The sequence below is a fragment of the Chiloscyllium plagiosum genome, chromosome 20 (assembly GCF_004010195.1).
Source record: "Chiloscyllium plagiosum isolate BGI_BamShark_2017 chromosome 20, ASM401019v2, whole genome shotgun sequence".
Taxonomy (NCBI): domain Eukaryota; kingdom Metazoa; phylum Chordata; class Chondrichthyes; order Orectolobiformes; family Hemiscylliidae; genus Chiloscyllium; species Chiloscyllium plagiosum.
In genome coordinates, this window is record NC_057729.1 from 48,087,268 (window position 1) to 48,107,894 (window position 20,627).

Here is a 20,627-nt window from a genome sequence, read left to right on the forward strand (position 1 = left end):
TGTTTGTTGTTTTTCTGTCAGAGAATACTTGGTACCAGGATATCCTAACTTTGAAATTTATACTGTCATTCATTCTCAAGAGTTCGTAATAGTCCTTGGAAAGTCACAAAACTTTCCCCTTGAGGTGAATGTACTACCTTTTAGATTTATAATGATTCCAGTTGCACCAATAGCCTCTTGACAGCAAAGGAAACTCCATTTATTACACCATTTGGGTTGTGTGAAGAGCTGTATGCCCATTTCCTTTCAAACTGGCTAATTGAGAGAGTGATACGTATCCAGAGTTCAGACAGTTAACTTGATTGTAATGTGAAATTAATAAAGCTAATACTCATTGTAGCTTGCATCATTATTAAAGTGTTTTGGTGATTGGCAAAGAAGGCTTTGGCATATCAGTTATCCTGACAGAAAAAAACGGTGGCTGCAAAATAGAGACTGAGAAACTGATTGAAATTTACTTTTTGTGTGTGTGTGTGGAGTTCCAGTTGAGGCTCCCTGACTCTGTGCTGTGTAGAAATGCAATTGTTAACATCGATTATTCGGGCTATGGTGTTGGGGTTGCACTTTTAAGAAACCGCAGTTCTTAAATTCTGTCTAGGAAGAGGATGTGGTATACTGGGAAATAATAGTTTTGTTTTATGGGTGAATAAACCACTTTATGCCTTGGGTAAGGGGTTAAATTGTGCATAGACTGAGTTTGTAATTCCATGAATGAAAATGGTTACAGAATAATCGAATTATGGTGTTTGAGATGATTAAAAGAAATTGACGTAGGTCAAAAAAATTGTTTTCTCAGGGGCCAAACCTTAAAATTAGAGTAGTATTGTTCATGTGTGCTGTCATAAGGAACATCAAAATATAGGAGCCAGAATAGGCATTTGGCCCGTTTAAGTCTGCTTTACCATTCAACCAGAGCATGGCTGATCCTCTATCAGAAACCATTCAAAGTGAAATCAGGAATCTCTTCTGCCTAAAAGCTGTATATTTTGTAAATCAACAAGCTTTTTAAGAAAAGTATTGGAAAGGATGGGTCAGACAGCATCTGGAAAGAAGTGGAGTTAACATTTCAAGTAGATTACGTTCATCACAGCTGAATATTGATGAGAGCTCTGAGCCAGTGGAAAGAATGCATGAAAAACAATACAAGTCTTCGATATGGTAGAGGTCAGGGAAGAAAGATTTCATGATGCAACAACTATAATGAAGAAACAAAAGATTGTGTCTGAAGGAGGCATTAAATTCTACTTTTAAAACTGAATGCAACGTTTAAATGGGAAGGAGAGAAACATAATGAACACTGACCCAGCAAAAGGAAAGAAAGAAGACCTGGAACAAGATGGAGGCAGGGGTTATAATCTAAAATTGTTATATACCATGTTGAGTCCGTAAGCAGGTTAATGATCAGTAAGATCACTGAATAGAATAGCAAACACTGAATAGAAAGGTCAGTATGTGAGCAAGATGAAGTATTAAAATAACGTGTGACCCCACACTTTAGGTGGTACTTGTAATCTTAGCAGAATTGTTGCACAATGCTGGCACCTCTCTGCTTGGCCTCCCCAATGTAGAGCAGTCCACACTGAGCATTCATACAGACCTTGCTCCTTTTTCTTATTTAAGATTTACAGCATCTATAATATTTTTGTATTTATTAACTGTAAAATATATTTGTTCGGCAAGAGTATGGTCACAGGTTACCATCCTGTGGTGTTGATATTTGCTATAGATCTGCCCCTCAATCTCAAGGTTTAGTAGAACTAGCTGGTATGGAATATTCTCTTCATTTTTCTATAGAAAGGCTAAGAGGTGTTAGATTTTATAATTTGACGTTGATTCAGGTCTTCTTAAAATGTGTCCCAGAGTTCTTCTTAAGAAATTAACTTCCTTACTTCACTATGGTTTTCAATTTGCAAAGACTTCATTGTATTATTTTCTCAACGTTTATGACAGAGAGGCAGGCAATAAGTGGAGTAGCCCCAACAATGACTCAGTTTGTTAGTCTCTAGCTTATGTACTGGCTGGATCCACTTTGGAAGGTTTAAGGTAGCAGGTTCCAAACATGGATGTTCAAATTCAGCTTCCTGTTCTCTCCCTCCGCCTTCAAAACATGTATGTGTTTGATTGTAATTTGGTACCATGACCAAATCTGTACTGGTTGGAGAGCGCGAGACTCTAGTGGTTTATCCTGTAGTTTGCTCACAATCTAAATTTCCCACTTGTACATTAATATCGTTCTTTAAAAAACACTTGTCTAACTTCTTCCAAGGTTTGAATAGTAGTTGCCTAAGTAAGGGAAGTACTTCACTGTGATTGCTTCGTTAGCTGGATAGCTCTGAGCTTTGTTGTGGACTAACTTACCTCTTTCTCCTAAACTTGAATAGCTTGCTGACTATTACAGTCTGTTGTTATTCTTGTAGAAATGGCCACTTGGATGAGGTATGAAAAGATGGCAGTGCCTAAGAAACAGGCCAGCTATTGCTTGGGTAATCAGAAAAGTTCTTTCAACAATTTTATCAGGTTAACACAACAAAATTAGAAGTATAATGTATTTATTGAATGATGGGTATTTTAAAATCCATACCTTTTCCTTTAGTAGAGGAAGCGATGATGTTTCTCACTGTGGTGACCTTTTTTTTTTATGTAGTGCTACTTGGATTAAAAATAAAGCATGTTGAATACTGTTTAAACAGAGTATGCCATATGGTGTGTTAAAGTCCTTGATTTACTCAGGAAGTGAGGTATCCCTGATAGCTTGGATGGAAATATTCTGTATTCTTTAAATATATCCAATGAATAAGGAAAGTTTCTTAATTTCCAAAGTCCTCTGTATGACTTGATTTGATCAGTGATAAGAATCCATGAATGTTCCTTCTCATGCAGCTCATCTCTAAGGTAATTTTGAATGAAGTATTATTCATTCCAGAAGGAAGTTAGCTCAGAAGTGCAAATAGTGCGCAAGGCCAACTTACCTGCCGTCATTCCGAAACTAAACTATTTGAGTTTGTCTGTTTATTTGTCAACTGAGTTGAGACCGCTACTACTTCTGATCCTCCCATATAACTGTTGGCACCAAGTGCTGAAAACCAGATTTACCAAACACCCAGTTGTCATTTCAGTATACTCTTTCAATTAAATTGATCTAAAGTCAGCTTTACTAAAAGTGATGGTGGTGGTGTGCTGTGAAAATTGAAGGGTTACCGTGAGGGTAAGGGTTGTAGTTTGATTGCTCTGACTTGATTGACTGGGCTGAATGGAAAATAACACTTTTCATTTTCACTTTTCACTGATTAATTCTTTTAGGCTTGTTGAAAATTGGTATGGCATTTGAACCTTGCTTCTCCTAGACTTCAAATAACGATGAATACTGTAAAGAGTTGGGCCATTAAGCTGTGGACTCTGCTCCTAATTTTTTGTTGGTGTTGTTTAGTAATAACTGAAAACTGGAAATCTGTCAGAATAATGAAGTGAAAGGTGTTTTCTGCTGTTGCATTTCAAATAACAATCTTCATTTTTATGAAAGTTTTTATTTCTTTTTCATCTATTATATCCTTCTTCAGCTCCACTTAAAAGTACAGCCAAGAGTGTAGGCAGGTATGCTGATGTAGACGTGCTAATTTTAGCTCCACATTGGCTCATTGTGCGATGAGAAGATGGTATAATTTCATCAGTGATTCATGTGTATCCATCATGTAGCCCACACTACAGTATTTCTCTGCTTACTCTTTGGCATGCGACTTTTGGGAAAGGCATTTGGTGGTACAGTAATACTTCAGGTGAAGTAAGGAGATGGCAATGGGCATAGAATGGAAGATTGCTGAACCCCACCAAGTACTCTTTGTTTTTCTACACAGTCTTTGATATCCAGTCAATAAGTATTTGTTCTTTTGTTTTGCGATACTAAGTATGTGCTGATTCTCTGGTATCTAAAGTTCTTATATTGTATGCAGTTGTGTCTGGACTTGTGATTCTTCTTCCTCAGCTGCATCTGCTAGTTTCGATGACCTACACAGATGCCATTGCTTTGCAGGCTTGTGAAAATGTGGTTCCAAGCATCTGTTGTCGAATTCAGTTGTTCAAACTGAATAAAGATACATTCACATCAGTAATTCATTTCTTGTATCAAACAGTGAACAACAGAACATTTGTCCAAATTTGTACTGAATGTTTAACGTTTTGCTATGTATAATTTGAATATGTGAATAGATCCTAGAATAGCATCCTGTGAGACATTGCTACTAGCTTTGAATAATTGGGAGAGATTGTCCCTGACTCTAATTTTGTTCCACTCCTCTTCTAATCACTTTTAATCCAATTTACAACTGCGTTCAGTTTATTCCATCTTCATTCTTAATCTTGTTTCCTGTATCTTGGCTCTATCAGTGGTTTGGGTGAATATCCCCACATCATTGCATTGTCCTTTTCATTATTTCTATATTGAGATAATTAACTCATATTATTGAAAGACTTCTATTACTAACTTTTAAACTGCTGTTGTCCATATCAGTTCTGTTGTCTTTTCATGTTGCTGAACAGAGACCTTGGGGTGCAGGTTCATAATTCCCTGAAAGTGGAGTTGCAGGAAGACCAGTAGTAAAGTGGGCATTTGGTATGCTTGCCTTTATTGGTCAGAACACTGAGTATGGGAGGTCATGTAGTGGCTGTGCAGGCCATTGGTTTGGCCACTTGTAGAATACTGCATTCAATTCTGGTCCCACTGCTACAGGAAAAAATTTGTTAAACTTGAAAGGGTTCAGAAAACTCTTACAAGGACATTTCCAGGGTTGGAGAGTTTGAACGAAAGGGAGAGGCTGTTTTCCCTGAAGCATCTGAGGCTGAAGGGTGACCTTTTATAGAGGTTTATAAAATCGTGATGGGCATGAACATGATAAATAGGCAAGGTCTTTTCCCCAGAGTAGGGGAGCCCAAAATTAGAGGGCATTGATTCAAGGTGAGAGGGGAAAGCTTTTAAAAGGAATCTAATGGACAATCCTTTCATGCAATGGGTGGTGCGTGTATGGAATGAGCTGCCAGAGGAGGTAATGGAGGCTGGTATAATTCCAACATTTAAAAGGCATCTGGATAGGTACATGAATAAGAAGGGTTGAGGGATATGGATTAAATTTGTGGCAAAAGGGAATAGATTAGTTTAGGATATCTCGTCAGCATGAATGAGTTGGACCAAAGGGTCTGTTTCTGTGCTGTACAACTCTGATTGTGACTAAATGGATAGCGCATTGACTAATGCTCAAATTTTGAACATACCTCCGCTATCATTGGAACCCTAACCAATAATTGCTTTGCCATCTCACGTTTGTGCTTTCTTCTCCACCTCTCCACCCCATTGCTGGATTTTTCATGTGCCCCATTATTCTCCTCCTCCAACTTAACTGTATTCACGAAGAAAATTTCTTTCTCCTGAAGGATAGCAATCTGAAGTACATGCAGCCTGGCCTGTTGAGTATTTTTAGCACTGTTTTGAGTTCTTATTTTCCAGAATCTTTAAAGTACTTTTTCTTTTAATTTTTCCTCTTCTAATTTCCTGTTCCATTTGATTTTGCCAATGGTACTTATTCCACACTTGTGTTTTTTGTTTCTTCAAAAAAAAATCAATTTTTGCTCGATTTTTAAGATTTCTTTCAAGTGCAGCAGTGCATCTGGTGAACAGCAGGTGCCAAAGGTTCAGTGGGGATCAGTGAGTATGGTTTTCTAATCTGAGTACTCATTTACAGTTTTTCCCCCTCATGACAATGTTACAGATTGTCCCACTTGTCCTACTTACTCTCCTTTGGAAATTAACTCTACCCAGTGTTTGGCTGTGCATCTAAATAAACCTTTCATTTATATTGCACCCTTTATATCCACCAGACAGCTCTGAAGTTGTTTTAGAGCCATGATAATGCAAGCAGCTAAATTTGCTTGCAACAAGTACCCTATCTTTTGTATCCATTGAGCAGGCTGATGGGATGCTCGTGTTGGAGTGAAATGTTACACTGTGTACATACAATAGTACAGCGTTACCTCAGTATTTCATGGGGAATGTCAGCCATAATTTTTTGTGAACTGCAACTTGAACTTGGAATTTTGAAACTGTAGTGGTGAAAGGGTAACCAACTGAGCCAAATGGTATTGCTAGGTAACCTCCTCAAACAGGCCATAGAAATCCAAAGTCATAAAAATATTTAGGCCAAATCATATCAAAATATCAAATGATGTCAGTAAGGTAAATGTGGTTTGCTACTGGAGAACAGAATCAAAATACGAATGTCAGCTAGGAAAACGTAACCTTGAAAAGGATGGCTTAATTCTTTAATTATGTGAATAAATATTTGGAACAACTTTAACGGACAGAATGCTAAAGGTGAGAACATTGATTCTGCTGAAATGAGGATGTCCGATAAGGTAGTTGAAATTAAAGGAGTGCTAGTTTTTATCAGCTGAAAGGTTTCCTTATTGCCAGCATTTTTATAGTGTCTTTTTAAGGTTTCGGGACCTAACCAGTTTTTTTCTTTCTGGATGTAAGTTTGATAGGCAATCTTTTGTGACAGTTATGTGGATTCTGGGAGGGTAGTGGAATGTCAGTGAGACACTGTTTTCATAGTTTGGACTCTTGGCAACAAGCTGACTGAGCTGGCAACAAAATAGACTGCCAACGAGGCTGAAATCTTAGATGAATTTGTGAAATGGGAATAATGGCACCCAGCCTGAGATCACTGCTCAAACGTTGAGGCCACCTTTGTTGGTGCAAAGTTAACAAGACAGTCTGCCTATATTACCTTTTTTTCTGGCTCGGCCTTGCGTGCTTTAACTCATTCAGAGTTTGATTTTAAACTCACATGCTGCAACCACTTTTCAATCTTGCAGTGAAGTTCTTTATAAAACCAGTATCTTCTGTAGATTATAGTCTTTGATGAAATTTTGGGGGCAACAAAAATACTTTGATCAGTTAATTTACATACCTTTGAATTCAGGTACTTAGCAGTGAGGGCATTGCCTTGTGTGAAACTTCTCAGCAGCATGCTGAGTGAGTATTAGGTATCCTTTTTTGAAAGCTTGATTCAGTATTTGAACTTTTAAATATCAATGAATTTTGACTAAGCAGGTCTTTATGATGCTGATAGACAGCCACCCCATTTACAATTAGACCATTTTTAATTGAGATGAGGACAAAGGTTCAAGAAATGCTGAATGACAAAGAAAACTTTTCTGTTTTTTTTTCTTTTTTTTCCCCCGCCCTTCACATTTTCCCTCACCTTCCCTATTACCCCACTGCCAATGGTCTAGTTATTTCCAGCCTTATGAATTTGGTTGCATACTCATTTCAACAATGAGTTTTTCACTCTACCTCTAATGGTGTGAATTGCTACCGCTGCATGTAAGTTGCAAGTACAATTCTTGAATCATTCATGAAAGAGATTAAGTATTATTCAACAGTTGCTGCAGAACCGCACAGGTTTGGGTAACTAAAAAACTAAATCAGTGTCACGAACAGTTCAGTTTCTGTTGAGGAAAGTCTATTTTGAAAAGATTTTAATTTGTTTTTTTTTTGTTCAGGTTGTGTTCATGAGTGTCCAACGTTAAGCAACCTCTGTTAAATGCATTAGATCTGGCATTCTATCAATAATCTAGTAAATCACCTCTTGCATTGAGTGAAAATTAACACCAATGACTCCAAGAGATCCTTGTGGACCCCTGCTAACAACTAAAACCCAGAGCCCTAATCTAATCCACTTGTTAACAAGCGCTGTGCTGTTGGACAGTTTTAACTTTTTTTAACCTATCCAGTGTAGCTGCCTTGAATTCTATTCTAATTCTTCTTGGAGGTAAGCGCAATGAGTAAACCAATATCTTGGTACTCATTAGTGGAGAAGGTGACTTTTCTTTTTGAATTGCTGCAGATCATATGGCACTGAGTGGGGTATTGGACAATGTCTGATTTGAAGAATTTTTAATTCTCTGATCCAATTTGGAAAAATTTAGTTTGGAGCAATTGAGGACTCTGGGTGTGTACTCGCTCCAAGTTTCAATGAGACCCATAATGTTGAGAGCCCTGGATAGAGCCCACGTGGAGAAGCTGATTCCACTATAGGAGAGAGTAGGACCCGAGGGCATGGCCTCAGTGCGAAGGGATGACCCCTTTAGAACAGAGATGAGGATGTATTTCATCAGCCAGTGTTGTGAATCTTTGGCAGGGGATCAAGGGTTAGAATCCCTACAGTGTGGAAATAGGCCCTTTGACCCAACAAGTCTACAACAATCCTCTGAAGAGTAACCCACCCAGACCCATTCCCCCACTGTATATTTTGCCTAATGCACCTAACCTACACATCCCTGAACACTATGGCAGTTTAGCATGATCAATTCACCTAACCTGCACATCTTTGCATTGTGGGAGGACACCGGAGGAAACTCACGTAGACATGGGGGGAATGTGTAAACTCCACACAGACAGTCATCTGAGTCTGGGAATTGAACCCAGGTCCCTGGTGCTGTGAGGCATCAATACTAACCACTGAGCCACCATAGGGTGAAAGGGGAGAAACACCAACCATGTGCTGAATTGTCTACTTCTCTCCTATATCTTATGGGAAGGATGGTATTTCCATGCCCCTATTGCCTTTGTACCGCATGGTAATGGTTATAGCGATGCTGCTGAGTAAGCATTGGGGAAAGTGGAGTGGTATATATTGTAGGTTATATACTTTAGTAGCATCAAGGTACAGTTGTTTTTATAATTGTATATGTTTGTTTTATCTCAAGTTGAACCTTGTGGAAATGAGCTAATGTGTGGACTTTGACAATTTTGTTTCTCCAAGAAGTAGCAAATTGGTGCTGGGTTATATTCCCAAGTACCTGCTGACTGAGCTGAGTTAATCCTGAATTTATGCTGCTATCATTGACCCACTAAAAAATTATGACTGCTGTTCTCTTAAGCAGTTCTCCACGTGGACTGCAGCAGCTTATCTGGGCCACAAATCAATGTAATATGGAGCTGAAATGCCAATTGTGGCTAACGTGATTAAATAGCTGGGTGTACTGCAGTAACAGAAATGGTTATTCAGCTTGTTGAGACACTTGTACCATTCTGAGCCCATGCCTTTGCTTCCTCTCCCTTCATACATTTTAAAACAAAATTTGATATAGCATCAGTTGCTGTTGTAGATTAGTATTCTAAACTTTTTTAGTAATCAGTGGGTATCTATTCTATCTGTTCTATCCTAACTTCATTTCTGAAAGCTGTGCTCTCTTCTTCAGGCTCTGTCCACTCCATTTGTTCCGCTTGATCATTTGATCGCTTCAACTAAGTCTACACCAACCCTTTTTTTTAAACTGAAAGTATTACAATACTAGTTTGTTTAATCCCTTGTTATTTTGTTTTAACCCTGGTAGAGCAGTTAATGTGAATCCCTCCAAGGCCAGTATATTCCTTCATGCAATGCTGAGACCCCCTAACAGTCTTTTGCCATTGTGATCCAGGGGCTCTCTTGTAATGTTTGTTTGACGAGTAAACTTGGGATAATTCCCTAGCACTTTCTCAGAATAGTGGTAGGGGACCTCTTATATCCACCTGAGCAGGCAGGCGCAACTCAGATACGTAGTGTGTTCCTAATGGCATTTTTGATTATCTGTATCCTTTCCGAGAGCTATGGGTACAGTCACTCTTTAGTGGTGGAGAAGAGGGAGAAAGTTGTTAGAAGCAATGCACCTTCTATAACATGCAGACCTTTTGTGAGGTTTCTATCTGTCACAGGCTTCTCTCTCTTGCAGTGAGCACAAAGATTCTTCGGAGAAGAAACACAAAGATAAGGAAAGGGAAAAAGACAAAGTAAAACATAGAGATGGGAGCTCTGACAAACACAAACATAAGGACAAGGAGAAAAGGAAGGAGGAGAAGGTATTGAAATTGGCGGTAGCTGGCCATCAGCCAATTACATTTATTTCAGCTACTTTTTTTGCGATACTTTTTATTTGAAGTTAAACTCCCCAGTCTTCCTGTTGCACATCTGTCCATGATAGTAATAGTAGCAGTATCATTATGAAGAGACACTCTGACACTTGCTACCCTCTGTCATTAGGATATGTGGTACTTGTCCAGAGTGAGAACAGACATTGCACCTTTATATCTGGGCATTCATAAGGAACTGTGGGTTATCAACTACCATGTTCCACCAATGTTTGTCCTCCAGATATGGCAAATACCTGACATAGGCCTCACATTTAAATTAGAGGATTAAACAAAGGTTAATGAGGAGTCTCTGAGAGCTTTCCAGGGCGGCATCAGTCTATATTAAAAAATGAGGTGCCACTCTAGCTAGGATGAGCAGCAATTACACAACTGATAGGTCAGATCAAAGTTCTACCGTACTGCCACATCCCATCATCAATAGTGAACAATTAAAACCAGTAACAAAATGAGGATCCCTAAACTTCCCCCACCTTCAGTGATGATGAAGTTTGGCACAAATCCAAAATATGATGCTAAGAAAGTTGGAAGCTAGAAGTGCTGTGTGGGTGCCCCATTATGGCAGCCTCCCAAACTCTCCAAGTTCAGTTCTTTGCATGTGATGTGATGTCCAGGCACCACTGTCAGTGCATGCAATTTTATAGCTGCGCATTGAAGGCTTGTGCTCCGAATGAGCTATGCATCTTGCCTCTATGTTCCAGTCCACTTGCATTTTGGTATTTAAGCACCAAGACTGAAAGGTGCCCAGTCCACAAAAAGTAGAACAAGTCCAAACTGGCAAATCATTGCTCAGTCAGTCAACTCTCCATTATCAACCAAGTGCCGGAAGGCAATCATTACTGGTGTTAAGTGGCACTTGCTTAGTAATAATCTAGAATCTTTGCCTAATATTCTCGGCACATCTGTTCAAATCCCTCTGAGAAATGGTGAAAATTTGAATTCAATTAAAAATCTAGAATAAAATGCTAACTCTTTGACCATATATGCATTATTGATTTGTTGTAAGAATCCATCTAGTTTACTAATGTTTTTGGGAAGTAGATTTGTTATCGTAGCCTGATCTGGCCTGTGTGAAATTTCTGATCCATAACAATGTGAATCATAGAATCCTGACAGTGTGGAAGCTGGCCATTAGACCTATTGAGACCACGCCAACCCTCCGAACATCCCACCCAGTCCCACCCCCTAACTTGTTCCTCTAACCCTGCATTTCCCATGGCTAATCCACCTAGCCTGCACACCTTGGACACTATGAGCAAGCTTAACATGTACCACTAACCTGTAGATCTTTGGACTGGAGCATCTGGAGAAAACCCATGCAGGTGCAAGAGGCATGTGCAAAATCCACATAGAGTCGCATGATGGTGGAATCAAACCCAGGTCTGTGGTGCTGTGAGGTAGCAGTGTGACCCACTGAGCCACCGTGCTATCCCTTGGGCAATTAGCGAAGCAATAAATGCTAGCCTAGCCATCCCATGAACAAATCCAAAAACAAAACTCTTCATTGGAAATTTTGTTCATCAAGACGTCCAACTATGTTGCAGCCTTGAGCCATGTGGATGAAAACCCCAGGCAGTATTTAAAAATGTGTTATCACAGTGCCCTAGAAAAGTTTTTGAATCAATCAAATCATTAGGAAAACCTTCCACGAGTGAATGAATAATTATGCATGGTTTGACGAGTGCCAAACCAATGTGCTGCTTTGTCAGTGATCGTATCCAGCTTAGAGTTGTTGCTGTACAGTCATTTAGTCGAGCAGAGTTGGATGACTCTGGGAAGTACCAGCCTCTCATCAGTTTTTGTAGTTTCAGTATTTTTGGTCCAGTCCAGTTTTTAGTCCATGGTGACTCTCGATTGTTAATGGGTGAGATTCAATGATGGCAGTGCCACTGATAAAGGGATGCCTGGTAGATACTTTGGTTGGGTCTCATCACTTTAACACATGTAATACAAAAATCACTTGCTTTTAATTTTGTCCAGTATTTAGCATATCAGCACAGAGTGCTTTGCCACCTGAGGAATTGATATCTACCATGAAGGATTGATGGCTGTCATTGTTGGAGACCAATCATCACCTCTCCAAAATGTTGCCATTACTGGAGTTCTTCAGGGTAGTGTCCTCAACCTGCTTCATCGGTGACCATCTTTGTGGTAAAGTCAAAAATGGAAAGTGTTCCATACTGTTAACCATGCTAACAGCCAAGCGTTCTGCACTTGTATGCAGCAAGTTTAGGACAAAATTAGGATGACAAATGATGTTCACAACACATACCAGCCACTGATCATTTCCAACCAAGTATCTATATCACCTATCAACAATCGTGACGTTGCCATTGTTGAATTTCACCCATCAAAATTCATTGGATCACCACTGATTCAAAACTGGATAGAATCAGCCACAAATATTGACATTACAGACTGGATGTTTCTGTGGGTCAGTCTTCTCTTGCATTCATTCAGACAATGGCAAGCAGTGCCTGCAACACTAAAGCTTGACCCAATCACAGACAAAGCAGTGTGCCTGATTTAGCACTCCTTCCAGCACCAATTGCAATTTTCCACCCCCTCTACCGTGGTAGCATTATGTTTATCTACAGGATTTATTGCACCAGTCACCAAGGCAACTCAACATCTCCCATTCTGTGATTTGTACCAGTTAGAATCCCAGCACCATTAAACTGTGCCCCCAACGTACAGTCCGCAAGCAACCTGTGTGCGTACTGCAAAAATTAAGGTATCTGATCAGCATTAAGGGGTGAATAATAAGTGATGATTTTGAGTGGCCAAATTCTGTCAGTTATATTTATGAACAATTGCAGTAACCTGTGCACTTTGTAATGGTTTTCTTTCTTTAAAAGGATAAGATCCATTCTTCAAGTAGTGGTTCTGGAGATAGAATAAAGAAGGAGAATGGTTTCACAAGGTAATGATGCCTTTTATCTGTCAGGCATTAGTCATGGGAAAAGTGTTTGGCTTGAGCATTTTGGAATGCATGTTCACTGCTAAATGTGCTTTGCTTAAAGAAGGCAGAAATCCTTGGAAACACTTTTGAAATAATGAGTGAGTTGCAAAGAGGAACTATTTGCAGTTGATGATGAGCAATGAAGGGTTAGCAATCTCATTCAACATTGTTTTATTTAATTCCTACTTTTTGAATTCTACCCTCCAAAAATAAGATTGTGTAGTTGAAGAAAGCCTTATTCCATTTGATAATGGATATGCTCCAAGGATGTCTGAACAGTACATTTTGTTCAAATTTATTCTGGGCTCTCCTGGTTGAGTGCCATATAACTGCCAGTGAATGTCCTGTACTGGAGCCTTCTGGAATTGTGGAATTACACTAGGTTAAATGAGATTCCTCTGAATTCCAGTGTTTCATCGCCTACATTTTAGGAACTGCCTGTCATGTTTCTCAAGGGTGGGCTGTTACTTAAGGCAATGGATTCTATCAAATCCACCACTCAGTTGTACAACAACTGAAAGTTTTTTAAAATTTTTTTTTCTTTACTCCCACTCCTCCTTTAGCCCTCCTCGTATAAAGCAAGAGCCAGACGATGATTATATCCCATCCATTAAAGTGGAAAACAAGCCAATGAAGAGGCCCCGTGAAGATGATGAGTAAGCTTTTTCTTCCCCAAGCTCTGCTATTCTTTACAGCAAACGTTATATTTGATAAGCGAGTCGATGTTCGCTGTAAGTCATGAGTAGCCATGAACAATTGTGAAAGTTACTGTGTAGAGTGCTCATGGGTTTTCCCTTTCACAGCCAGTGAAATTTGAAGTTAAGTACTGCTTGGAAAATTTAAAAGGGTTATTATAGCTAATGGGATGGTCAGGAAAGGGAGTCATTGGGAGAAACGTAAAAGCCCCAGTGGGAGGGGATAGAACAGAGCAATTGGTATGATGCTCATTTCATCTGTGTTGGAAGAATATAAGTCACAGTCAGATTGCTATGAAGGAATACAGGTGCAAACCTGAAGAACTTTGTGTGTAGCAATAAATAAGAGGAATGGCTGTTTTTAAGCACAGGTGGCAAGAAAGAGCAGAGCATGTACACAAGACAAAACATCTGGAGATGAATTACATCTGACCTGATTCTTCACAGTATTCAGAATAGTTGCGCTATGTATAAATTGACACAGTATTTTGGACTATGATCGTATAATGTAAGCTGCACATTAGAATAAGAATGGTAGCTTTACCCTGCCTAACAAATAGGACACTACATAAATATATAGGATTTTGTTGCATTGACACCTTGAGCTTTGTTGCTAAGCCTATACTGCAGGCAGTAGTAGCGAAATACAAATATGGTTCCTTGAATTTAATCTGTCTGTCTGCCTTAGTGTTGATTTCAAACCGAAGAAGATCAAATCAGAAGATGTAAAGAAAGCCAAAAAAAGAAAATCTGAAATGGTAAGGTAACTTGTTTTCTTTATTTCATGGAGAGACAATGGTGAAGGGGTGGGGGGTGGTGTCAGGTAACAGAAGAAGATGAAAGCAGAAACATGTCCTTAAAGTGTTGGAAAAGCTTTCACAGGTTCTGGTGAATTCTTGCACTTGTGAATGAGATAGTAACTTCAAATCTTGGTTTCTGGTTTGGGATTAAGGAAATTTAAGATACTAGTATTGGTTAGAGAATAAAATAATCAAATTTGTTTCAATCTGTTCAAAGATGTTATCACACCTCTCTGAAGCTGATGGTACTTGAACCTGGGCCTCTACTGCAGACAAAACAGTACATTTGACAGCATTCCACATAGGAGAAAATTCCCTTTGATTTTAAAGAATTTACTACATTGATCATTCAGACAACAACAACATTGTGGGGATCCTGATCTTTGAGTGGATGTGATATTAGTTACAGCTCTTGGGAATGAGCATGTATATGTGTAAAAATGACTTAAGATTTTGATTTAGCACTAAGAATGCATAAATGAAGTGAGAATTTTAAAAGGAGTACAGTTTGCACATGTTCATAAAATTGGGTTTATTAATGGAGGGTTTCTTTTTTGGATTACTTTTGAATTGAAAGTAATTGTTTCCAATTTTATGGTCTACATAGTAAAACAGCCTTTATTGAAGGAAACAGTTGCTGGAGGTCATTTTGCTCACAATAAAATGCTGTGTTCCTTCATTTCTTTCTAAAGTAATAGAGTATCCCTTCACCTTCCATAACTTTTTGTTGAAAAGTTATCATGGAATGTTTGTTTTATTTTAAAAGAAAATCAGCTGGTGATGCATATTGCCATGCAGCCAGCTTGGGTATGGTTACTAACTGAGAGAATGGATTAAAGTCTTGTTCCCTGACTTGAGCAGTATTTTGAGTTTGATTCTTAGCGAGTTTTGAGAAGATTTGGAGCTCAGGTTGAGATTCTGGATGTAGGTTTGCTCACTGAGCTGGAAGGTTTATTTCCAGACGTTTTGTCACCATACTAAGTAACCTATTCAGCGGGCCTCCAGTGAAGCTTCGCCTGAGGCTCACTAAAGATGTTCAGGCAGCATCCGAGGACAGGCAAAATCCTGTCCTCGGATGCTGCCTGAATTGCTGTGCTCTTCCAGCACCACTGATCCAGAATCTGATTTCCAGCATCTGCAGTCATTGTTTTTACCTCACTAAAGATGTTACCTAGTAAGGTGAAAAAACGTCTGGAAATAAACCTTCCAGCTCAGTGAGGAAATCTACATCCTTGAGTTTGATTCCTCAACAGTATAGTTGTCTCTCAGTATTGTGCTAGAATTTCTACTTTCTAGGGGCCTGTCTATTGATCTTGGTATTGATGGTCATTGTCATTGATCAGAATAAGAATACCTGATTGTTAGATTTTTTTCACCTGTTCTGCCTTAAGTTACGCAACCAAAGTCACTACCGCTTGTTGAGACCTGTGCTTGGAATGGTGCAGCACAGAGGAAAGCCAGTTGGCCTTTCATGCATTTTCTTTTGAAAGAGGGTTTTAGTTTGTCTCATCCCCTGCTTTCCTGAAATCCTTCAAAATTCCTATATATATATATATCCAAGTTTTATTATTGAATTTCTTGTCACCATTTCTTTCAGTGCACTCCATATGCTTTTGTGTAGCTTTTTTATCCCCCTCTTGTCACATCTGACTCTTCTTTGCCAATTCCTTTTTTAAACATGTCAGTTTCCAATTGAATCCGAACCTTTTAGAGGGATATAGGCCAATTGTTGGCAAATGAGACTAGGTCAGATTGGGATATCTGGTTGGCATGGAAAAATTGGACTGAAGGATGTGTTACCGTGCTGTATGACTCTGACTACTGCCTTTGAATGTGTATCCTTATTCCAAGCATCATCTATCAAAACTACTTAACTCTTATCAAAAGCAAACAATTCTAGTTTGTCACCACTGACACCATGTCTGTAAATCCATTCCACCTCTTCACCACTCCATCCCCAAACTTAATCCGTTCAAACTACTGGTTTTCAGAGCTGACTAGTGCTCCAGCGTGGCCAGAATTTTTGCACTTTCCATTCTTGTTTTCCATCAACAACCACTAGTTTGTGTGCTTCTGATCCTAAGTATTGCTGTATATTTGTCTGTCTAAATTCTCTACAATATTTTTAGTTTTGGTTTTACTGTGACATTGGTAGAATCCTTTTTCCAGCAAAGACCGATAATCCCCCTAGTTTTTTTTTTGCTTCTGCATGGGCCTCGCAGAAGTAAAAGCTGTGATCAGTGTTAGTAGGTGGAACCTTATGGTGTCTGTGTGAACATAGCTTGGAGGGGATACTGGGGGATGACCGTGCAAAGAATTTACTTTTGTAACTTGCCCCATCTTCCACCACAAGAGGGCCTTCTTCTGGTATGTAATAGGATTGTGACCAAGCTTGTTTATTACCTACTAATCTCTGCATTCTCCTTCCTTCCCTCACCCCACAGGAAGGGGGGGTGGGGGGGGGGGGAGAAGAATGAGACTCCAATAAATACTATATACTGCAGGTGCTTGAAAACTGAAATAACGATGAAAGTTCTGGAGAAACAACCATGAGTTGTATCAGACTTCAAACATAACTGTTTCTCTGTCCACAGATCTAGAGAGATCTGAATTTGCCTTTCTCCAAATTTATTTGTTTTTTCCAGCATCTGAAGTATTTTCATTTTATTCAAATATTGGAGAAACTCCAGTCTGGCAGGATCTGTGGAGGGAGCGAGAGAGAGAAAAAGTTAACATCTCTAGCCTGATATGACTCTTCACAATTGGTGCTGGTGATATTTCAAATATTTTCCAACTGACTTTACACATCATTCCCTAAAACTAGGTACTTCCTTCCTCATCACTCCATTAGAAATTGATTGTTTGAAGAGATCATCTGAACACTTTCAGGAATTCCTTCTGCTTTCCACTCACATAGTTGCTATGTGTGTGTGTTTGGAAATAATTGAAGAACCCAATTATTACTATTCTAAATTTCCTTTTGTCTTTCTGAAATTTTCCAACAGATCTGCATCTACTTTTCTTCTATTGGTGATCTATACTATTCATCAAATTACAGTAGCTCCTCTGCCATTCATTAATTCTAACCAAATTTACTTCAGTACATTATCCTTTTCTTATGCCAGACAATCGTATCTAATGTCCTCTTCCCTTCTTCCCACCCCCATTTTTCCCTTACACTTTTTATAGCTTAAGAACGTGAAATGTTCATTTTATTTCAACCACATCTTTCATCATTCAACGTGTCCATTTATGCCTGTATTACTTATTGGGCATGTATGCACATTCACTCTAAACACCTTTTTTAGTCTTGCCTCTCCCTGATCCCTCCAAACCTGAACTAGTGTTCACTGCAATGAAGAAGCAAATAACATTTACCCCAGCAACAGATTCTGCACTTCAAATAATCTATTGTAAGTTTCAAAAATTGTCATTCTCAGGATATCACTGAAACACTACGTTTGACACTATTCTTGCTGTATTGTATAATAAGTGGCTGTGGTTTCCCACTTCAGGTACTGAAGTTTCCACTATGCTACAGATGTTTATCATAAGCCACAGGCGTAGATGTTGGAATTTATGATTCTGCAAATATATTAACAGTAGGCTTCTGGAAGTGTAATGGCATAACTGAATCTCTTCTGTTTTCTTGATAGGATATAAAGAACAAAAAGTCCAAAGTTAAAGTGGAAAGTTCTGGGCAGGGAAAAAAGAAGAAGAAAGAGGAGGAGGACAAATGGAAATGGTGAGGTTACCTAGAACACTTTTTGTTTTAAACTCGTGTGGATTGTTGAATTATGCTTCTGCTGTTTTCCTCCTTGCCCCTTTAATCAAACAAGGATGAATGGCCATCCAATCCAGTTTTTTTTTCTATGACTGGATGCTTGATGGGGAAATTGTGAAATAACTGAAGAGGCAAATCACATTGCTATCAAATATTACGACTCCACTCTGATTCTGTGCTTACCCATTTTCTTTGGCTAAGCAAAGATCATTTGTAGGAATATGCAATCAGTTAAAGTTGTTGCTGTGGATATACTTATTGGAAAGTTGGAAATGTTTTCATTTTGCCATTGTTTTTAAAGCAAAATCTCAACTATGAGAAGAATGAAATCAAAAGTAAGCTGGCTATTCATTATTGAGACTTATTCTTTATTGTTGTTTATGTTGTGTCTAGTTCATGGTTCATGTATTCTAGTTGGAACACAACTTTTAGCTTTTAAGAATTAAGTAGCAGAAAAGCAATTGAAGTCTGTTACATTAAATAAGTTTGAGATCATATTTCTTTTAAGAAGTTAACAGCTAGAAACATAGGATCCGAAACAGCTGTTGTCTTCGAGAGCTGGAGATGTGATATCTACACTACCTGCAGCAATAACAGTCATGAAAATTTTGTTTTGGAAGCTAAAGTTAAATCCGTTTAAAAAGCATTCAGTGAATGCTAAAAGAATGAACCTATTAATTTTAATCTGAAGTCAAATATTGTAAATGAGGGGCACTAAACACAAACATTGGATTAAGGATTGCTACTATGTTGCCATTAGCGATGGGTTGAGCTTGAAAAACTAATGTGGCTTCAATTTATCTGTTTTCTCTGTGCAATATGATGCTGCTATTGGCAATCTCTAGGCCAGTTGAGCTTGGAAAATTCCCAAAGGAGTGGTGGCAGCGTGCTGTGGGAATAATATTTGGGCTAAAGACTGGGATACATTAGATTGTTGAGTGCAGCTGATATTGGGATGGAAGAAGCCCACAACAGTATTTACTTGATGCAAGTGAGAAGAATTGAGCTTAGAAAGATTCAGTGGAAACAAGCTGTTTGATAAAGGCAGAAATTGTGATGGAGACTGGATACCAGAAGCTGCTGCAAGAGCCCGGCTTTGGGGGGAAAAAAAAGAGAACTACTAAAATGTATACAGTGGATGAGGCAGTCTGAGTTGCAGCGCTTTTGGGTTTCAAAGGTTAGATCTTCAGTGAAGAATTAGAATCCTTTGCAATGGAGACAGATTTGATGACCCGTAGTGCCAATGTCTGATTGGGATCAAATCTGACTGCATCATCCACTTAAAGTGCAGTTTTTGTGGGTGGAGTTCAACCACAGTTTGTTAACTTGGACATTTACCTAGGCATATTCTGCACTTAAGTTGCCACTTACAGCACCATCTTGTAAATTTTTCACTCTACTTTTGAGTACGTGACAATAAACAAAATGTGGATACCAACATTCAGGATTAATATATGTGTTGTGTACATGTTTTAGGATCCTAGAACATACCTGTTTATGAATCTCTTTAATGATCGCTGGGTTTGTTTTATTCCAAGTTTTTTGGCGTTCCAATTCAATCCTGGAATCTGCTTTTTCTTTCTTACTCTTGATTCTTGGAACTCTATTCTTCACAAGATTATAGCCCATCGAATGGATCACAACAAAAGTCTGGTGTGTTCAATTTATTCTCACAATTAGGATCAGTGTGTTATCCCTCCTACTCTGTAGTAATAGGAACCAGTTTAGAAATACAGTGAAATTTTCCTGGGTCTCAATATTAATCAGGGCTTCCTTAGTTTCAGGGTTGGTGGTCAGGATTTTTCACTTGTCTTCCATGCAGTTTCACATGCCAGTTCTGATCCAGTGTTTTTATTTATTCTATAAACAAAACCGCATCTTATGTTGCACCAAGGCCTGCTAACTGATGGCTTCCAGTGTGGTCGCATTTTTAAAATCTCATTTTGTTCAATCTGTCCTTAGCCTCATTCCGTCCAAGTTTTGGTTTTATTCATTGTGTGGGTGTCACTGGCTAGGCCAGCATTTGTTGCCCAGAGGGCAGTTTAGAATCAGCCACACTGTTGTGGATCTAGAGTCACATGTAGCTAGAGTCATAGAGATGTACAGCATGGAAACAGACCCTTCGGTCCAACCTGTCCATGCCGACCAGATATCCCAACCTAATCTAGTCCCACCTGCCAGCACCCGGCCCATATCCCTCCAAACCCTTCCTATTCATATACCCATCCAAATGCCTCTTAAATGTTGCAATTGTACCAGCCTCCACCACATCTTCTGGCAACTCATTCCATACACGTACCACCTTCTGCGTGAAAAAGTTGCCCCTTAGGTCTCTCTTATATCTTTTTCCCCTCTCAAATTAAACCTATGCCCTCTAGTTCTGGACTCCCTGACCCCGGGGAAAAGACTTTGTCTATTTATCCTA

At 39.0% G+C, this 20,627-nt stretch overlaps 1 protein-coding gene across 1 annotated transcript in view; it reads left to right on the forward strand.

Annotated features, from left to right (window-relative positions):
- The window catches only part of LOC122560239 (DNA topoisomerase 1), a 76,595-nt gene that overhangs the window by 17,642 nt on the left and 38,326 nt on the right, over positions 1-20,627 (forward strand). The window contains exons 4-8 of the mRNA XM_043710714.1: positions 9,766-9,892; positions 12,820-12,884; positions 13,487-13,579; positions 14,307-14,376; positions 18,075-18,163. Coding sequence (XP_043566649.1) covers positions 9,766-9,892; positions 12,820-12,884; positions 13,487-13,579; positions 14,307-14,376; positions 18,075-18,163 — 444 coding nt within the window. The remainder of the gene's footprint in view (positions 1-9,765; positions 9,893-12,819; positions 12,885-13,486; positions 13,580-14,306; positions 14,377-18,074; positions 18,164-20,627) is intronic.